Below are 22204 nucleotides of genomic sequence, written 5' to 3'. Positions count from 1 at the left end.
CAAGCTGCACTTTCAGGTGGATGCTATTGATGTTGCTGTCAACAAAGTGCAGAGTACCTTGGAGCTGACTGCTGCAAAGCTGCAGGGAAAAACCCCAGATACAATGTTTTATTTACTCAGAGGTTAGAGAGCAGTTTTTGCCATCCTGTTAATCTATGTTGATTGATACAGGTAGGTTTTAAATGTGGTTCACTAAATTGATGAGGAAAAGTCTGGCGGGCCAATCTCATGCCTGACACTAGGCTGAAATCTGTGGCATCTGCCTTTAGGCTGCTTAAATTCCAATGCCTACTGAGGCAGAAGGTTATAGGAGATCTAAGAAGTGGCACAAATGCAAATATAAAGAAGCATAGCAAGTCAAAGTGTTTGCATGTTGTGGTCTTCACAAAATGGAATACGGAAATCCAAATTTACCAGGAAATCTGATTGAAAAATGCCTGCCTTCCTAAATTCATCTTTGGTGCAATTTAAGGCCTATGAAAATCGTAACACTTCAAAAAATTGCTCTCCTGTATTTGATCCTGGGTAAGGGATTACCAAATTCTGATAGCAAAGGATTAGGGTTTCATGTGAAGCTGTGAAAAATTAAGAAATAACTTAGATCTAGTAACAGCCTAATAACAAATTAATGAAGAGGAAGGAAAGAACCCTTGACAAAAATTTGCAGGCTTTTATATAGAATTTATATGGATTTTCTTTGAAAAATAAACTGTGTTCTGCTGGAAGGGTCTCAGAAGAAGAAGGTGGCAAGATTTGATTTTAGTTCATCTTTAGGCAGGGACACTGACTAACAGCATTTACAGTATGTCAAGAGGGAAATACTTGAGTAATTTTTAAAATCTTGGCCTAAAATGTCTGCTTCCTGAAGATTGCTTCAACTCGTTTTTTCTGTCTGCAGAGATGTCGTGGCTCTTGTCAAAGGAATTGGTTGCTGACTGGTATCAGTTTCACCTTTTATCTTCTTCCTCCAAACTCAGCAGAAACTTTTTATTCTAATTGAGTTTCGAGCTGATGAAAGACTGCACCAGCTCACTAAGGGCCTGTTTTCTTTAAAAATGAAGTTTGAATTGCTGTTAGCTTGCTACCCAAATTCAAATTTGTCTTGACATTCTTGCCTACTGGAAGTATGCAGAATTTTGCAGCTGGCAAAAAGATCTCCCATGTTTGTAGATCTAAGCAAGTCACAAAAGAATTGAACAGGATAGGGAGAGATCAAGGGTGAGGTGTAAGGATGTTGGCAATGTGAATTAATTATCTGTGTGTGTGAAGAGAGAGTGAGTGTTAAAATCACTGACGCAACGTATTTACTAAAAAGTTAAATATTATTACCAATTAATTAAATCAAAGGAAAAAGGAGGTAACTCTGTTTTTAAAATTACTTTTATTGTTTCTTAAACCTTCATATTTATTCATGTTTGACTTCTTAGTGCATACCCATTTGTCATTGTTTTTCTTAAGCTTTAGACTGAGCTGTTGACCTTATGCTTTAAAGAATCTGCAGTTGCCTATAAATAATCTATAAAACCAAGTTTTGAAGCCCTTCTCTTAGAATGGAATTAATCTTTAAGCGATAATAAGCAGATGAAGTTCTATTGGTTTAGAAGTGGAATTACTCAGTTGCAGCAGCTAAAGACCTGAGTTAAATGAAAGTCCCACATGGGCCTAATACTTTTATCATTGCTTATTGCTCTAGCTTTCAATGGAAGTAAATACCATATACGTACGTACTTGTGATTTCTTTCAGCTTCTGGTAGCTATGACTCTTACCAGAACCTCCTTTTAAACCTAACATAAGAAAGGGTGTAATACTGAAGGTGCTGCAGAATGCACGCTCTCTTTGTCATTGTAGACAAACTGTGCAGTGAACAGCAGCAGAAGTTAAATGTGTGTGAAGCAATTACCTCAAATTTGGTAAAGCAAGGAACTGTTGACATACAAATGGCATACAAAAAATTAAATAATTTCTAATGTTATTGTATATTTCTTGTTTTAATGTTGGTAGTGGTGTTAAAGCATGGAAGTAGTATGCTGTCATCAAAAAACGCTCACTCTCCCTGCACCTGACAGGTCTAATTCTAGCTTAACATAAAGAATATAGCAAAAAAAGTTTGCGTGCTTAGCTAAATACGTAGTTTGAGCCTTAAATCTTTTAATATAGAAAGTATGGCAGAAATGCATTAATCTTATGCTTATATGTGGGTTTTGTATGTTAAAATGGAAGAGCTGGCTATTACCTTCAGCAGTTTCTCTTTGTCCATTATGGATACTTGCCTGAACTTTTTACACAATTATTACCTAAGTCTTGAAGAAACAAAAAAGTATCTTCAGAATAGTAGTAGGAACATAGTTGTCTAATAAGACTAATCAATACGTCTTGTAAACTCAAGAATTCACTATCTTACAAATGTATAAAAAATATTTTAAAAGGTAAGCACTCAAGAAACCTTTTGTTGTATATTTGCAGCATGTGTACAAGGATCAAAAAAATTCCAGGATGTTACTTTTTCCCTGTATTTGCACTTGTTCTTTACATTAGAGTTCATGTATGCTTCAAAAAAGAGCCACATCTCAAATATCTCCCAATAGTTCTTTTTTACTAGTTTCTGAGGACAAGTTTCACTTGCCCAAAAAGGTTAATTCAATTTGTGATGCAGGAAAGATGTGGGAAAGCCATTTTAGATTGCTCGTTTTTACTTGCCATGTGAAGTGCTCTGTTTCAGTCGCTTCTGATGATTATGGATTCCATTTTTCAGTCAATACTCTCCATTGTTTTCTAGCTAACTTTGTCTAAGAGAAGTTGATACCTATGCATCACTAGATTTTGAACGTGCTCAAATGCACATTGAAACTGGTACATATGAATCATACACTAATATAAATTTTCATATAATGTGTGGGAAGTTATGCCTTTTGATAACTTGCAGACAAACACCTCATGAAACTTAGCTTTTCTTACTTGAAGTAATGTGACTTAATATAATGGCCAAACAAGGCAATTAACTGAGCATATATTAAAGGAAAATATCTACTATAAAGTGCTGGTGACCTAGCTGGAGGTTTGAGAGAGACCACTGAAGAAACTCATGATTAGTAGGTCAGTCTCTGCGGCATTCCTGTCCAAACAATGATTTGGCATGCGGATATGAGAGCTCCCAAGGAAGCATTATGTTCTGCAGTGTGAATTAAGTCTGGAACACAATCCTGTAAGTTTAGTCTTCAGGCATATTGATGGCTAGTGTGTGTGTGTCCAGGGCGTCCTTGCAGGAGGAGATCCACAGTTCTGAAACTTCAAGTGGGCTGGGAAATTTCATGTCATTGAGGTAACAACAGTCTTATTTGATTTTTTTTTTTTTTTTTTTTTTTTAAGACAGCAAGGTGAATGCTTTCTTGATGCTTCAGGTATATATAGCTTTCCAAACTCCAGTGAAACGAAGGTTCACTGGGTTTCACAGGATGAGTTGCCAAAGGCTTGCTTATCTAGATTAGTAGAGAATCAGCAGAACTGGAGTTTCATTCATCAGTTATATTGAACTACCAGGGATAAAATCAAACTTTGCACTTCCTTGACACGTCCTCGCATGCATAATTTGGGTGCTCTGCCAAGCTTATCTTTGGGCCTTGATTCTGGGTTGAATCTAAAACATTCTGTGATGAGTTCTTGCCATTATGCCCCTGTTAATTTAAGATCCCTTACTTTCTGAAATACTGAAAGTTTTCTGTGAACTGAATGTTTAAAAGTTGCATTCAGTGTTTACCAGCAGTATTGTTTTCTGAGGCATCCACCTTTGGAGGTAGTTGTCTGCCCTTGAGTTTAAAGCCAATTTGCTGCTGTTTAAGCCTGAGAATTGCACAGGTAGGAGGAGGTGGGCTGCGTTTCAGTTACTGAGTCTCTAAGCGCCCAAAGACCTACCTATTACTTTAAAACCACATTCATGATGTCTTTACTTTTACCATTCTGGTGCCGTTCACCTGTTAGCAATTTTTATAACACTGTTGTCAGTTTAAAATACTGTTTGAAGCAGTCTGTGAGGAAAAACCACGACAGATAGACACGACAATACATATCACTGCTCCTGACACTTCTAGTACGCTGCATGACAGGAAGCGAGAGCAAACTGTGTGGCTGCATGGGGAGGAGTTCCTGCCGAAAACTGAAGGAGAGACATAGGGACTTCTTTGTAGCAAAGGCTTTTCACTGTCACGCTGAATATTAAAAATCCTCCTAAAATCTTAGTACGATACAAAGTACCCCATGGTGTGGTGTTGCTTTTTTGTGCATCATCAGGTAAGTGTAAATTCAGGATTGTGTTACTTTTTGTTTGTGTGTGTGGCATTGTAGTAAGTTGAACTTGCACAGATACTGCTTCCATGCATGCCAGGATTTGAAATTGGCTATTAACGAAGCCAAAGTGTTGCTTAGCAGGAATGTTTCCTTCTATAAGGAAAGAAATTTGTTAGAAGTTTAGATAATACTCTAATATTTCCAAAGGGATGGATGGCAGTTTGTTTTTCTCTACGTATTGGTGGTTTATTGCTGCAGGGTGGTGGTTTTATGTTTTTGGTCTTGCTTTTTTATCGTACATGTGTAAATATCTCTGCCTCTGTCTCCTACCGTCAAAGTGAGGATTATGGCTGATTGCAAGGGTTTAAATGAGCACGTTTATAGCTATATGCATAAGCCTATCCACTGTCAAACTGAAAGTTGTAACAGATCCTGTTTACGGTGTATTTACAATTCATAATGATTCTGCTCTGCAGCATGTGTATGTGGCATCACCTGGAAAATGGTGCAAGTTTTAGACATTACACTTTGGAAAGATGTGGACAGAAAAGCAGCAAGATTAATAATAACTCTAGAAAATATAGCCTATGAAGGAAGTTTAAAAAATATAGCTCATGTTGTGTGTAAAGAAGTAAGACTTGATATGAGGTACAAATCTACATTTGTCTCTGAGTGTGTGTGGGAACAATTATGAAGTTGGTACTTGTTCTCTGTATTTGCTAAGGGTACCGCAGGAATAAGTAGGTTTATTTCATAGCAAGTGAGATTTAGGTTAAATATTTTTTGGGAAAACACTTCCTGATTGTAATGTTAACTAAGCAGTAGAACGGAGTATACAATTATATTATAAAATCTGTAATTTCAGACCTTTCAGCATAATCTAGAAAGACCTGCATTGTGCACATTGACCTAGCTTACATGTTGCAATGGTTAGCATTTAATACTTGATTGTTCTTAATGATTCACGTGGGATTTTGGTTTTGGGCTGTTAATAGTATGTGGATAAGAGTAGCACATTAGGGTCACAAGTGCACAGTCTGATCTCTTAACTTTGCAGCTCTAGTCCCAGTTTGTACGATCTTTCCATACACTGGAAAACTAGAGAGCTTCCTTTTATTTAAGAAGCTAAGTTATTTCAAAATATTTGCACAGATGTTGAAGAAAACCGTATTTTGAAGTTCTTAGGAACATGTGATAAAGGTGAGTGCCTGTAGTGTGAAGCAAGTGACCTGGGGATGTGTTCAAGGGCCTGTATGCACTAGGATTTGCTGTGGAGAATGTGGCTTAAATATACTGAAGCTTAAGACTGGATCGTTAATTGGGATATATATTTTTTGTATAACATTTTTGCAATAGGGAAAGAGATGGTCTGTGATGAATTTATTGCATAGAATGTTTTTAAGATGTTATCTGAAATGCTTTATGCGGTTCTGACTTAAATCATGTTTAAGAAAGGTAAATCAAAATTGCAACGGTCTTGGAAAGTTTATTAAGACTGTCAGAGAAATGAAGAGCTATTCAACTAGTGAAAATTAGTTTAACAGATGTTGTACATTTGAATTCTTGGGTTTTATTAAATAGCTTAAGAACTGATTAACTGCCATACTGTTAAATTGGCGTAGTCTTTTTGGATGTACTTAACATGCATATTTGCTGTGGGTATGTGTTTTAGGTTTCATTCACTTGAAAATTTATAGTAAAGAAAATATACTAAATGACACGTTTTTTATGGAACGCAAGGGAGATGCATGTTTATGAAGTAAAGTCACACAGATTGTTTAGGGTCTACTAATATTGCTGAGCTCGCTTTGAAATCTTCTAAGTTGGATGTAAATTCTATCTCCTGTTCTATACACTTTGTTCAAAATGACTGAAGTCTTTATCTCTTCGTCAGTTTTGGTTGAAACTGGGCAACAAGTTTTACAAAAATAAAAGAATTAAGAGTCACAGGGATATTGACCGGTATCCCATAAGCCTCGTTTCCTGAGAAATCGAGCTCAAGTGTTTGTGTGTGTTTGTTTATATTGAACCAAAAAATAGATATAGCAACATGTAATTTTAGTAAAAGCAATATTGTGTTTATCTGCAGAAAAAAATCCATTTTGGGTGTAGCCAGTTTATCTATCCTGTGTGAAGCTGAAGAAGAGCACTTGAGGCTGGTAGATCAAAAGCTATATGCAGGATCCTGTCTGTGGTTTTAAAGGTACAGCAGCATAACGATGCTGAAGGCAGGAGACTGGGAGAAAGCAGAGCAGCAGTAGAGTATTAGAACAATGAGGGTTGACTGCTATTTATGCAAATGTAAGCCAATTTAATGCCACGTGGAGACCTAGTTTATGGGAATTGTTTCATTCTGCTGTATGTGGTTCCAGTGCTGTGCACAGTATCAGCAATCCAAGATCTCTTTCACAATGAGAAGCTCTGTTGGATTCTTAAAAAAAACCCCAACAATAAAACCCCCAACCCCCCAATAAATTATATAATAAGAATAATGATAAAGTGTAATTTGAATGAATCTGCATTTCATGAGAAACTTTCATTGTGATTTTTGTTGGAAGGAAAAAGAGGTCTTGTGTGTTACATACACAGATGTAGTCATTTTGGAACCACAATTGGTGGTTGACAGCTGTGATTAAATGGTCAACTGCAGCAAGTACTGGTCTTTGCTGTCCAGTGAGAGGAAGTCCCCATGCCTTCAAGTGCACAAAACGTTTAAGGGTAGAGTTAGATCATTAAAATAGCCCAACTTCGATTATTCTTACTTTTACAACTAGACCTATAATAAACTCCCTCGACACAAACGTACAAAGCTGGGAACTGCAACTTCATCACATCAACTTGGCAAAGGAATCCAGGGATTATTTGTAAACTGACTGATTATGTTATTTGGGGTCACAAAGAACTGGATCTGACAGATCCCAGGTGAAAAGAAGCTGTGTTTGTCAGAACAACAGCAGCTAAATCTAAGTAGTGTATGGACTCTTAAATTGCATCTTAGTTTTTATTCGTATGCTAGGTGAATTTAGAATCCTTGGATATTGATTGTGTTAGTTAAAGGCATAATTTATGTAGCAGTCTTCAAGTTCCAACTGAGAAAGGATCATATAATAAAGCCTGCTGTTCACTCATGTAACAAAGAACTACAGAGAAAGAAATAAATGTAATTTATCTGAATTTGAGTTAGACTTTATAGTAAACTATGAAAAACTTTCAGCATGTTTAACTCTGCTAGATTCCAATGACTGATACTCTCCCCGTCTTCTGAAAAGGGGAAGGAAGAAGGTTAAATAAAGACAGAATAAATACCAGTCCTCAAACAAAGCTCTGCTGATCCTTGTCCTTACAGCATCCCGTACATGCACGCCCATTTCCTGTTGTTAATGCTCAACACATTGAACATAACTTTCATTTCATTGTTCACTTCGGTGTTCATTTTATATTACATTGACCGGAAAATCTTAAATCCATCATGGTAAGCACAGCAGAAATAAAGCGTGCTCTCTGTGGTCAGAGAAGGCTGAAAAGGAGCTGCCATTTTGTCTGCAGGTAGGAGCGTCTCTTCAGAAGGGCTTAGATAGGTTCAGCAGCAAAGCCTGAAGTGCCATAGATGACCTCACCTCCATTTCAGTTTTCTGCTGTGTTGTGACAGACTTAGAGCAGTTTCTTTCATTTGTTTTGCTTGGGACATCATGAACAAGCAAGCTCTGTAACTAACACCAATACACAAAGACCCTGCCAGCAGAACATGTGCAGGGTGGGAAACTGAATCAGCAAAGCTTTGTACCAGGCTTGGTGCAAACTCTGCAATCCGGTCATCTCTGTTTCTCCCTCAAAAGGAATAAAGCTTTTGTTTAGATTTTTATGTTTTTTTTTTCTTGTGAAAACGAAACCTGTAATGTCTTTGGTATTCTGAACAGTAGAGGGCAGCGGAAATATACATAGAAACTGGTTTTATTATAAAACTAAAGAATTTTTGGTTCTTTTCAGAGCTTAAGCAAGTGCTCTTTGCCAAACAATATAAAGAACTGTGGTACTGGAATGCAGGGTAACAACTGCTGTTATTTTAAAATAAAGTTGTATTAGAATTCAGTATTCTGAAGTTATGGTCCCAAAACCCATGTATGACGATGGATCATTCAGCTAAAAAAAAAAAAAAAAAAAGGCACTAGGCTCTGGGAAAGCTTGCTTTTAGATGCTGTTGTCTTCCCATGCCTTCAAGCTCTTAGAAGTGTCTGGTACGGCCATGGAAGTGACAGGTAACCAGGGAGGAATACTGGTGCTGGTGTGGAGGTGACTGGTAGGCTATGGTAGAGTGACAAGAGGGCTGGCCGTAGAGGGTGACAGAAGATTCATGTATCTCTGAACGAGCTTAAACTAGGGAATGAGTTATCACTGTGAAATCATAATTGGTTAGCTCTGAACCAGGCTTAGAAGGCACACCATATTCCACGGGAAACTCAGATGTTTCCAGCTTGTTATTGCAGACAGAGATGCTTATGTGATTAATACGACGTGGTCTCCTTCTACATGGACGCTTTTTTGGAACTGTGCATTGTATCAGCTGGGCCCAAGTGGGGTGTGGTTTTTTTCTTTTTTTTTTTTTTTTTTTTTTTAAAATCTGTACTTTTATTTCATCTTGAGACACTTGAATGTCAGTGCAGTAGCAGTGTAGCAAGATGGAAAATGAGTAATCCTACATGACACTTATTGCATGTTTCAGTGTCACGAGTGTTCTGGCTTGAAGCTGGGTAATGAAACACCACTGCTGCCTCTTCCATTGTGCTTCTGAAGTCTGTGTTGTGATGTTACATCCTACCACCTGAGGCAGGAAATGGTAAATTAGTGATTCTTCAGCTAACCTTGAGATGGAAGGTTGTTAATATTTTCCCCTAGTAATTTTATACCCAATTTAAGCTGGATCCAAGGTGTATTTCGTTAACTGAGTGACAACAGCAGGTGAGAAAAATACTGAGGCATTTAGTCAGAATTTCCTCCTGTTGTATAAGGACGACCAAACCGAAATATTTACATTTTTAGTTTTCTGGCTGTATCATCAATGAGACTTCTAGAAACATTTTAAATTAGTCTGGAGAACTGAAATGTGGCCTATTTCCTTCCTAGTCCAGTTTGTCATTATTTCTTTCATCCTACCTCACTACTACTTGCATACCTTTTAACATCTGTTTTGTGCTATTTGTGCCTCATCACTGGGCTCTGTGTCCCAAGGTTAAATCCTCCGTACTCTGTGATATAACTGACTGGGAGCTTGATACATTTGAAAAAATTGGAATGTGATTTGAAATGGAAACAGTGAAAACTTGAAACAGATCTTATAACACAGGCAACAACAGGTGGAGGTTTTGGAGTCATTAAAGGAATAAATTTGGTCTTGGCAAGAGGTGTTTTTCAGGGCTCTTCTTTTAAGAGGAGGATCAACATGTTATGGATGGGTGGGGAGGTACTGACAAACTACAAAGGAAAGAAGGTGAGAAGTGTAGTGTCTGAGTGTTCTTTTGACTGTACCAGAATGAAAGGGTGCTGAGAATCACTAGTATATATATGTGGATTTTGCTGATAAAAATTATTTCCATGTCAAGAGAATTTATAAGCTAACTGGATTTTTTTTTGAGTGTTGCTTGAGAAGAGTGTGAGTAGAAATAAACATGAAAGTCTGGATTATTGTTGTGATTTGGTGTCTTTACAGAAAGAAAATTATGGTATGTTCCTGCCTTATTCCCAGCTGCTTCAACACTGACTGTGATTCCTAGTGCAGAAGGCCATTATCAGGTTTTTGATATGAAGGTTCCTTGTACATTGAGAGAGCTCTCAGCTGGCTAAGGACATCCTGATTGCTTTTTAAAAAAAAACAAACCCAAGTTTGTAGTAGAGCTGCTTTTCATGCAGATATAGTCTGCCCTTTGGGGTGTTCTTTGAACCTTTTCTGGCCTATGATATCTGACTTTTTGTTAAGTATTTAGTCTGTTTTCTCTCCTCCTTCCATGTGAATCGCTTCTGGATTTTATTTTTGACTATACCTTATCTCTTCATACTGTTTTTCTTTGGTTGGTTTTGGTGTTTAACTCAGTCTGATAGAGATACTGCCCTTTTGGTTGTTCTTGACTGTTGTGTACCATAAACTGAAGAGGAGCATGAAACCCACAGTGAATCCTTTCCTGCCTTTTCCACAACAGTAAAAAAGATTAAAAATTTTGTTGGCTACCTGGTTTTTCCTTTTCTGTATTATTGCAAATTTTATTTTTTGTGTAGTTTAAGGGGTTTTATTTTTTGGTTAAACTTGTATTTAAAAAACTGTATAGGACAGACTTTGCGAAAATGCAGTGTGCATATCTTAATGAATGAATGTATTCATTGGGTCATTATTCATGACCCAATTTTCTTTCATAAAAGTAGACAATCAAATGGGAAATCATTCTCATATTTTATGTCTCTGACTGTTTTATATGTTTGCATTCATTCATTTTTAGATGTTTTCCTTTGAAAATGCAGTGTGTTATAATGCTCTATTATGAGAACTGGGACTGAGAGTCCACAATTGCTCTCATTATTGAACTTTGCAAAAAAATATGTAAACTTGCATTTTGCCAACTGAAAATCCTTTTAAAGAAACTTCAAATTATTACTGGTATGGAAAGCTGTTTCTTTAACTTAGACTTAACAATGTTTACCCAAGTATTTTGTAGTTCATTGCGTACTTCCGTCCCCCAAAATCTGAATAGGACATTCAAAAGGGACCATAGTAGAACATGTGATATGTTTGCCTTTTTTTTTTTTTTTTAAAGGCAGAAAAGGCGGGGGGGGGGGAATGTACGTGATATATAAATGTATATATGTATTTGTGTATGCACATATATTTATATATATGTGTGTATACATATATGCACTTCCACCTATTTATACTTATTTAAATCATATTAGAACTCTTTTTTTGTGAAGTTGCTTGCTTCCAATTAGCAGTGTTGAAGCGTGCCCATATATATGTTCTGGAAAGACTTAAGTTTTTTAGATATTTTCATATGAAAACAATTTGAAATACAGAATGATTAAATGGGCTTTAATTTTTCTTTATTTTGGACTTTTTGTTTTGGAGGGGTGGAGGAAGTCTGTTTTGGTAGAATGAATGGATCCTCATTTGTTAAATGGATTTCTGTATGATAAAAGGGCTTAAAAAGTAAGTTGTTTTATGTTTGGTTTTGAAATTAGTCTATAACTTAGAAGGTTTAAGGGTTTTATGTGCCTATGCAAATACATTCTCCTGAACTGTTACTTATTTTGATGTGGGCCTGCGTGCAGACCCATTTCTAAGCAACTAGAATGGATGGATAATTTAGCAAAAGCCAGTGATTCTTCTGAGAAGTGTTTCCTTCCTCATCACAGGATGGGCTTTTTTATCAAGCTATTTTTGTGCATCTTTGCATTTCATCTCCCAGGTGGTAAATTATAAATCTGTGATATTGATAACTAACCCCCTGTGATGGCGAGAGGTTGTTAATTCAGCCTTCCTATAACAATGTCTTATTGCTCTAATTCCTTTAATTAAATCACTGTTTTAACATATAATTGGATATCTTACTTTCTCATCCCCTGCCAGATAGTTATGGAGAACAACTCTTTTCTGCTATGGTAAGATCAGGAACTGTTCTGTCTCTATAGCTGTGGATGTAACCATAGCCTTTTAAGCAACAGTAACACAAGCACAGATCAAGATTCAAACCAAATATACATCCAGTCATCGTGGTCTGGGGACTTAGATTTTTATTTTTTTTATTAGTACTCCAAAAGACAAAAAAGCCCTAAGTGTGATAGAAAATGTTTTCCAGTCTAAAGGTACACATTCAGATGCATGTAATGCGTTAGAAAACACAGGCACATCTCTGTTCAGAATAGATACTTGTTACGGGTATATTTTTTTCATGCAGACATCTACACCTTTTTTAGGTCTAAAAATACTGTACGGAAAAGGGGAGTTATCGAAGTGTTGCAAGCTGTCCTTTTTTCCCAGCAAGGCAAACAGCTTCATAACATTTTTCAATTTAGTTTCAAGTACATACAAATTCTGATAAAGAAATACTCTGCAGTGAGTTAGTGGGTGGCATTTTTCCATTGCTTGTAGACTGATATGGAGTAATCGCAGTATTTTGTATTTAATGTATTTCATGTAATGTTGCAGTGTGGCATTACTCATAAATAATATACAGTGGAGATGAGTGATCATGTCAAGTGTAAGGATAGCGTGCTACCTTTTACATGGGTTATTATTACTCTGAATTTAAAGTAGAGATGGGTTCTAATTGGATAGTTCAGTTTAAAATTTCAGGAATATTCCGATTAATAGCTTTAGCGTGCTTCCCAAGAATCAAGATAGGGAACAGTAATGGTCATGTCTTAAAAATTATCCCTGTTTCATAGTATTCATAATATGTTGGAGCTTCTTATGGGATATTAATGAAAATAAAACTTGATACAATCTCCAGCTTGGTTCCATTAAAACAACACTCATATGCAGTATATTAGAATGTGATTACGTATTACACATGTAAGGAACCTAACTTGTGTATATAACTCGGACATGCTCAGGTATCAGTAAGGGCCTCAACTTTTCTGTCCCTTGACATGTTTGTGGTTAAATCTTCTGCGGTTTTCAGTAAGATCTCTGCATGGGTATACTCATGGACTTTAATTAGTGCATATAATCTTAATATAGCACACTCAGCATGGGCTTTCCTTCTCCCTATTGTGCATGCTTCTTCAATCCATATAGTCTAAAAAAAAAAGCTATTAAATTGTATTAAAACTGGTGATTGCTGCAGCCATAGATAATTGCAAGAGATATTAACAGGAACTAGGAATACTTCATGTGCAAGGTAATAAAATGCAATCAAGAAATCAGTCCTTTCTCTCTAGTGCTATGCCTGGGCCAGTGCAGGTGTCATGTTGAATAAAGATTCACATGTTTTTCAGCTTGACATAGTCATATGTGGCAATATAAGCTGGTATGAAAAACCTACTAGAATACAATATGATGCAGTTAGGTTTTGTTTGATACATTTATTTGTCATTCAAGCAAAGTGTGCAATAGATATTTGAACCTCTCAAAGCACTGCTTACTTAAATTCTCTCAGGAAATTCAACTTCTTCATTAATATGCTACTTAACTCCTTTCAGTGTTTGAGCTGTAAATTCATCTTATCGTCAAAGATCCTTGGCTTTTCAGTGAAACTTATTCCGCTATGAACACATGCAATACATACCATGCTTAGTCACATAACTCTTCTTCTGGGTTCATCCTAAAGCCGTTACATTGAACTTCTAGGATCTTTTGTGAAAGGAATACACACAAAATTGAGATCAAAATGGAGTGAAGCTTGTAGTGCTTGATGTGCCATGTGATTTAAAACATAAAATGAAGAGTAGCATTTAAGGGGTGATTTTCTGGAACATGAGAGATTCAGAGGTCAGCTGTGCTGTGCTATGGCAACCGAGACAGGACTTGTGACTCCTTTGGGTAAAAGATCCTCACAAAGAGCAGGGATTAATGTAATGAGCACCTTATGCTCCCTGCACAATATCCACTGCAATCTTTGCTTCTAATCCACTTATTATGGGGAAAGAAATGTATTTGGTAGCTTAATTATTGGAAACTAATTTTTTTGCCATGGTGTTGCCCTCCTCCCCCCCCCCCCCCCCCCAACAGCCCTTGAAAGTCGTAGAAAATTTTAAACATTAATCTTGCCTGCAGTGGTTGGTGATGTTTAAAAATTTCTGTATGAGATTACTTGTCTTGCATAGCCACTGAGACAAGCTTCCAGAGAACATTAGTAGTCTAATACTTACAAACTTCCAGAGAACAATAATAGTATAGTATGCATGTAGTTGGTAGATTCTTTTGTGTGTGTGCGTGTGTGTTACTTTTCAGTAAGTAGAAGATCTAAAATAAAGTAAGGAGTGATCTTTTTATGAGCTTAGTAAAGTATGAGGTGGAGCGAGGGATCTGCTTTGTGGAGGCTGTCCCAGACTCATTCAATATGTAATTGTTTTTCTTACAATTTACCTGTTTTTTCATCCCTTCTAGTGTGTAGTTTCAACACCTACTGTTTAATTTCAAAACAGCATGAAATAAAAATTTCTGGGTTCTATGGTAGGTATTCCTTATCTTTGTTCACCAAAGAAAAAACAGTTCTCAGAAGCCGTATGCTTGACCTAGCAGATGCAGTGGTTGTTTCACTGGCTTGATGGAATAAAACCTCCAAGCTCTGGAAGAGCTAGAAGCATGGGTATGGTCGAGGGAGCGCATTTTTTATGTAGAATTTTTCAAAAATAAATAAGAAGTACCTGCACAATGTGCAGCTTCTGCCTTATAGCTGAGCTTTCATCATCTTGTAAGATAGGAGCTCTGTATGGCACCTGTGTGAGGTTTTTTGTTCTTTAAATTGCTTATCTTGGACTTCTGTAGACTGGAAGCTGAATCCCAGCTGCTGTTATGTGTGAACGCTTATCTTTAGTTGGCAGTGGAAGACAACACAGCTGGATAAATAAGGATCATGTATTCTGTGACTTCTCTTGTTCCCTAAATCTTCCCAGTGTGGTAGAAAATGCAGAGCTCTGTTAAATGACATTTCATACTTATTTGAAGGGCATGAAGATTAATCTTGTGGTGAACCTGTGAAATGACGAGTGGGGGGCTTGCCATTCTCCAAAACAAAACCTGGATATAGAGCAGAATGCAAACACTGATGTGTACAGTGAAATCCAAAAATATGTTAATTTAATTCCTGCAGTACATTTCACCTATTATCCTCACTATGTAATATTGACTCTCTGGGAATAGTACTTGATTGCTGAATGTATGTTTTGAAAAATCTAAGTATAGGCTTTTGACACAAAATACGAGTTTCTCCTCCTGACAGTCTCATTAGTTACAAAAGTTCATATCAAGTGCCAAAGTTCAATTTATAATATGCAATGTTTACTTGTGCTTTTAGTTAGAAATAAGTTTCTTAATTGAAGTGAACATAATGCTGTATGAGTAGAAAAAGGAACAGATTTTAATTTACTAATGTGCTAATATGTAACTTTTCAACTTGTGAAAGTGAGAGTTTATATTCACATGCATGGTGATTATAATGATGAGAGAAAATAATTAACTATACACATACATGTATGTGTATTGCTTCTTTATATATACCTGTTTCGGGATCAAGCTCTTGTGGTAGCTGCTCTTCATCAAAACTGAGCTTTTCTTTTAATTTTGTTTTATAGAAAAAACGAAAACAGAGTACTCAAGATGAAGATACAATCAGTATCTGCAGCCTGGATACAAGTGTGAGTAATTTCATTTTCCTTTTTGCCTTCCCTTCACACCCCCTTGAACTGAAATGTGGCTGTTGTGGGTACTCTGAAACAAACCCCTTCGTCTGTCCAGCTGCATTGTTTTCATACATTGCATGAATAACTTGTTCTGCTTATTACTAAAATATTACACTTCATGTATTACTGCATTCATTTTTCTGTAGTAAAATATTGAAAGAGAAAAATAAAAAGCCAGGATAACAGTTTCTTGTAAAACAGTGAATCTTTTATAAGGAAATAATTATCAGGATAAAAGGGTATTGTGAATGCCAGACTTAGAAACAGACCTTTCTCCCATTGCATGGCTGTATTAGAAATTTTATTTCAGTTATGTCAGTGGTGGTTAATGCTGATGTTGTGAAACTGTATGATGTGATATTAATACAATTGGGACCTACGTGTGTCGCTGCTGAAGTGATGCATGTATCACGTATCATGCACTTCAGATGTGAAGACTACATCAGAAAACATGTTTTATAAAAACTACGCAATTTATAATGTGTATTTTTTGGTACAAGTAGGCTGTTCCTGACTGAATTTTTTAATTGTCTCTGGAAGTAAAGGTGAAATATTGGCTTGTTTTATTATTTTTTAAAAATTACTACAGTGGTTGATGTCTGCTTCCTTTAAAAATAAGCTATAAGGAAGAAACTGTTGATTTTGGTGGATGTTGATTCAAAGTATTAATGAGTGTAATTATGCAGTAAAGTGCAATATTAGTTTTCCATGTAAAGTTGTGGCATGAGGGTACACTTGCATTTATCATTTCAAATCCATGGAATTACAATAGATGTAGGAATATTTACGGTTCCTTCTGTTCAGTGTTAGTATCATTTTCAGTGTTTTGTTTACAGTCAGCTGTTGAACCCGTTTTCCCTTTCAGTAGACCTCTTATGTAGTACAGACAGAAAAAGTTAAAAAACAGAGACTAAAAGCTGCTTGTTTTAACAGGTGGGTTTTTTTTTTTTATTTATTAACATGTGCCAAACCTAGTGCTGTGGTTTCTTTAATGATCAGATCTTAATTTTGCTTTTGAAGTATTACCTGTTCTTTGAAGAAGCAATTACATTAAGGGTTTACCTGCCTGGATGGCTGCAGACAAATGCGAGCTCTTGTAGGCACTTTGAGTGGGCTGGGTAGAATCCAGAACTATTTTGGAGATCATAAACCCACAGTAGCCTGACCTTCTCTGTTATCTAATACTTTAATGTTAGTTAATCACATTAGACTTTATAGTGAGCCCAACTTCAAAGGAACTGTTATTCCTTTAAAGGAGTTTTAAAGGAATTGTTATTCTTCAGGGATCTGAAAATTCAAAATTGTTGACTATTTATTCTGGACTAATGGATAACATTTTAGATTACTTACTCTGACCTAGGATGGAAAATGTTGGTTTTAACTGTTTTCATGTTTCCATAAAGAGTATGTATTTTATTCTTGTATAATTAAGACAATTATGTAAAATTCTCTTGTGCAGAAGCTGTTACGCTGCTGTAGAAATACTTGAATGTGTGTTGAGTCTGTTTTGGCTAACAGCTAAAGGTTTAAATACTGCTTAAAAGGTACGGTTCCTGTTAACAGGTGAATTCTTAGAGGGAGGTGATCTGAGGACTTCAGAATTATGCAGGTCGAGAGGGTGGAGAATATCCCACGAGGGTGTAATGGGCAGTGGTGTGCGGTGTATCTTGAAGAATGGTCAGTTTATTTAAATGGACAATTTATATAAATACTAGTTGATTTATCTTTTTTGCTTGAGGTAGCCTCAAGTCTGTCACCACTTTTTTCTGTTACCAGAAAGTACTGCTTATCTTACGCTGTACAGCCAGCCAGAATATACTGTGTCTTGTGTCACTGGAACTTACTTTGCCCTGAATTATTCTACATTATATTACTACAGTTTCCTATTCAGCATGTGATACTGATTGGTGTTAAGTCTAGTTTGCCTCTGGCTGTGACAGAAGACTTAAACTGTTAGGGTAACTTCCTTTGAGAGGGAAGGTGCCTTTGGTTTGGAAAATTAGCCTGGTATGTGACCTCAGAACACCATCACCCCACCCCTGTTTTTTAAGAGGTAATGGTTCAAGTGTGCCCATCAGAACTTGGTGCTGTTGACATTAGAACAAGTTGGGCAGGAAGAATTATGCATTTTCTAATGACTCGTGTTCCTGCCAGTTAGATTACGATCCTCCTGGTAAAGGAGGACTATCGCCTTTGTGAGCCTTCTGGATGTGGTAAATAAACTTTGGTTTTCCTTTCACATCATATTTTGCTGATGGATAATTATAAAGATGGTGCTGAGTATGCATCTAGATTGAAAACCTGCTCCTTAAGTTCCAAGTGTCTCATGTCATTAGAAAATATTAGAGCCTTTTAACTGTACTGTGGAATGTTGTAGCATGAAATGGAATCCAGCAGTTCATGGGTAAATACCTGTAGAAGCATTTTGTTCTGTGCAAGCGCTTAAAAAGCAACAGAAAAGAGAGACATGCTAGAAGATGTTATTTATATTGGGGAGATGTGTCTTTTGGGGTTTGCTCTTAGAGAGCCATAATTGACATTCCAACAATTAGATTTTATTACAGTACAGAGTTGGTTGTCTTTTGTTCTCATGTTTGTGAAGGCCAATTTCAAAAAGAATTGATTCATACCTCATAGAAACCAAGTGTAGGGGTGTTATGCAAAATAGCCTTCTTACTGTGTTGCTCCACACTATTCATGTGCAAAGTAACTTATGCCCAAAAAATGGGGTGTGAGTGGGGCACGATGTGGTGTGGTGCAGGGCAGGGTAAGAGAAGTAATCTCAAAAGTTTGGAACAGTTCCATATAAGAAACAGTCAAATACATTGAAACTTACATAAACTGAAATTAAATATACTGGGGGGGAAAAAATGGTGGATGGCTATTCTATAAAAATACAATCAATGTAAGGTTATTCATTCTCTTGTGATTAAGGGCACAAAATTAAACTCTTTGTAAATTTGTACCAAACCAGAAGGGATACTGCTTCAGCTAGCAGGCACTGGCAGAATTCTGGCACAGATGTTCTGGATATCAGAGGTTTGCAGGAGTTCAAAGAGCAGACTGGACAAATTAATGGAAGAAGAATCCATCAAGAGCTATTAGACTGACTGAAACCATCCATCTGAAGAAATCCTTGAACTTGCATATTTCTGGAGTCTGGGAGAGTAAACTATGCGTGTATCACTAGGTGTTTACTCTGCTTTCACGCACTTGCCTGGGCAGCTGTTTTTTACCATTGTTGAAGACATAGTGTTGGCCTCAAAGATCCATCATTAACCTGAGTCATGGCTGTTCTGAGACGAGTTAAATTAGCCCAATACACTACTTTATTTTTATTTATTTTGTTTTCTTCCAAGCAGTAACAGTTTGAAATGACATAGTGAGGGCTCTACACTTAGTGTAGCCTTTGGATGGTAGCATGATGTAAATAAGTATTTGTTGAGGTTCCTTTGTGTAGCAACTCTTACATCTTTGAAAAGTTGTGCCAAATTGCTTGTATGTATATCCTCAATGAAAGCATTTATTTTCCAGGGCAGTGGCTAGGAATATCAAAATCTAAATGCATGTGTTCCCTATTATAAATTTAGATTCTAACTGGGATAATTATATATTGTTAAGTTTTTACAGATAATAAATCTATCAGAGTCTGTAATAAAATAAATAGCATATGTATTTAACAGATAAGCAGATTAGACTTTCCTGTGCAGCATACTTCCTGGTTTACATAATTAGCTGAATGGCTTCTGTTCAATTCTTCCAGCTCATTTTGCTGCTGATGTAAGGAAGCACTGTTGATCGCATGCTGCAGTCATTGCTGCATTGGCCTCACGGGCATCACCTCAGGGGTATGCCTCTTTCTTGTGCTTGCCAATGGAAAGATCTGGCTATTCTCACTCTGTCTAAAGATTCCAATTTGTTTAAATGCACCTGTTTACCACCTTTGTCCAGGAGAGGGTAGGGGATGGCACAGAAAGTGGGTATTAACTACTTAAAGACTAAATTGCTTCATACTTCGGAAAGCAACATACCTATGGGTCCCCTGCCATTTTACATCATCACCTGTCTACAATACTTTTATAAAAAATTGATTTTAATTTTTAAAAATGACTGACCATTGCCAGACATACCTGTCTTTTCCAGGGGGATCAGTCATAAAGGCAGAATTTCCTTTTGCAGGAGGTGCTGGTTGGAGCTTTGCTGACTCAGGACAAGGTGGTAACCTAAGCATGTTAAATGGTCTTTGTATTTGTTTAGTGATCTGGACTGGTATTGATGCTTCAGGAGTTGATAAACTGGCTTATTAAACTGAACTGGTTGGTCCTGGCGTGTTTTATTGCCAGCTTAAAGAAGTGGATTTGTAGATCCCCTCAATGTCAAATAGTTTATGATAACTTGTGACAGATGTGGACAGCAGACTGTGAGGGCTGAGTGCATGAACATGCAAGGCCACTGCAGTCTGAAGTCTATTTTAAAAGGAAAATGTACATATTATCTGCTGTGCTTTTGTTTCTTGGCCTCCACCAGAAGGCTTAACTCGTATTCAGTCTACACAGTTAACTCAGTCTGTGTGTTTCATGCTTCTGCTCTTAAAATGGTGATAATGTTCTAGATTGGCATAGGCATATTGATTTTCAGACATTATATAATCAACATAGCTTACATAAACTTCAGATTTTTATAGATGTCCCTTTAAAGCTGAGACAGCTTTCACAATCATAGAGGGCTAAGTACATTTTTGTGTTTAAAACACCCTCCTAGAGCTCTACAATTCTTTCTATTCTTCCTTGTGCAGACATTGTCTTTCATTACTTAATTTCTGAGCTGATTGGAGATTCTTTCTGCCTGTGCTTTTACCCCTTGTTGCTGCTGCCACTTTTGTTCTTTTCTGATACCCAGACTTTGAAGTGTGGGTCTTCACTCTATGCAACCTCCTTCTGAGCCTGGTGGAGCGGTGTGTAAGGTTTTGTGCTCCTCAGTTGGGATCAGGTAACTATGTTCTGTACCTTTCTTGGAAACAAGATACTTGTTTATTAAGTTTCTGTAGGCCAAATACCCTTTGGGAATTTTGAGCTATTAAATATAGTTAGTGTAGTCACACTGAGCAAAATGGTGATGGATGCTTTTATCTGGAGATTTTTATGTAGAGCACTCATCAAGGTAGTTAAAAGCAATGTATTTTTAATGGCTATTGCAAAAGGGGTAACTGCAAAGTAGTTGAAATCTCGTAATGGTGATAGATGATACTATGTCTCTACTGAGTCTCGACTCAATCAAAAGTAACCCAGGAGGTATCCAGAGAAAAAAATGGGAAAACGTAATACAAAACTTGCACTTTTCAGAATAAAATTATACTTACTTAAGCAAAATCCTGTTCAGAAGAAGAAACAGGCTGATGGTGTGCAGTGCTTCTCTGTAATCAGTTGAATGCAAAAATGTATTTCAAAGTCATGGAAGTTGCTTTTGTTTTCTTGTTATATTGAGGAGGAACATAGAAGAGATACATGATGAACTAGGCAAGCGAAACACTTTCATAAAGAAGGTAAAATTCCATACTGAAAGCCTCAGAAGAGTTATTTATTTTGGTTATATAGAATAGTTACTGTTACCTAAAATAAAACTTCGAAATGGTCATTTATTAGTGCATTCTGAACTGGAGAAGCCTTACTGCTGACCTGTCTACTTGCAGGTTAATCAGATGCACCCCAATATAAAATACAAACAAAAAGTTACCCTGACTTAAGCTACATTTGCACATGCTAGATCAGAGTTAATTAATTTTGATTGCTTTTAGTCCTGAGTGCTCATTTGTTATGTATTTGAGAGTCAATGTAACAGAAACATTCTTTGGCCTAATTAAACTTAATTATAAACTCAATAATATTTGATTGCTAAGGTATGGTGAGCTAGCTTTGGAAAGCTTAGATAGGATTACTCCTGCATCAGCTTATCAGAGTTGAGATAATTAAAATATATATTGTATCTGGGTCCTTTTATTTCTATAAACTCTGGTCTGTTGCATGTTCTTAGTATAAAAGGCCTTCAGCTTTGCCAGTAAGAGGTATACAATATGTTTGAATTATGCATGAATTTTAATATTGCTCTATTGCATAGGCGGTCAGTGCTCCATCTGGATTCGGACTTCATTATAAAGTGACTGTTCTTAATCCATTATTAATCCATCATATGGTTGTTATAGACTAGACACTGTCTGATGCTGGTATTATTTGGAGTAGTGTGATATCATTTATCTTAAGGCTATGTTTTGTTATTCTTTTGGTATTTCTCATTAAACGAGGCCTACAAGTGCTCTATTGGAAAAATGTATGAACTGCTGGTTCTGCTGCTTTCTTGGTTTTTTTCTGCATTCTGGAATGATCTCAGACTTCCCTTGTAGTGTTGCAATATAGTTACTCTTTATTTACGTCAACAGTTTCTCAGAATACGGCTAATTGTTCCAGTAAGTCTCACAGATTATTGTGGTGAAGCTAGCAACTGTGTGACAAAGCTAGACATCTTCAGTACAAATCTGTCTAT

At 36.6% G+C, this 22204-nt stretch overlaps 1 protein-coding gene across 2 annotated transcripts in view; it reads left to right on the top strand.

Moving 5' to 3' along the window:
• ARHGEF3 (Rho guanine nucleotide exchange factor 3) overlaps window positions 1-22204 on the top strand; it is a 144307-nt gene that overhangs the window by 57418 nt on the left and 64685 nt on the right. Inside the window, exons 1-2 of one of the 2 annotated variants that reach the window (XM_027805251.2) lie at window positions 4141-4285; window positions 15560-15622. In XM_027805251.2, the coding sequence (XP_027661052.2) occupies window positions 4253-4285; window positions 15560-15622 (96 nt within the window). In that variant the 5' untranslated portion in view covers window positions 4141-4252. Of the gene's footprint in view, window positions 1-4140; window positions 4286-15559; window positions 15623-22204 lie in introns of those variants that run through there. The other variant, XM_055708995.1, reaches the window with a different exon arrangement.

Source organism: Falco cherrug, chromosome 4 (assembly GCF_023634085.1).
Source record: "Falco cherrug isolate bFalChe1 chromosome 4, bFalChe1.pri, whole genome shotgun sequence".
Lineage (NCBI taxonomy): Eukaryota > Metazoa > Chordata > Aves > Falconiformes > Falconidae > Falco > Falco cherrug.
This window is presented reverse-complemented; position numbering and strand designations above follow the sequence as displayed.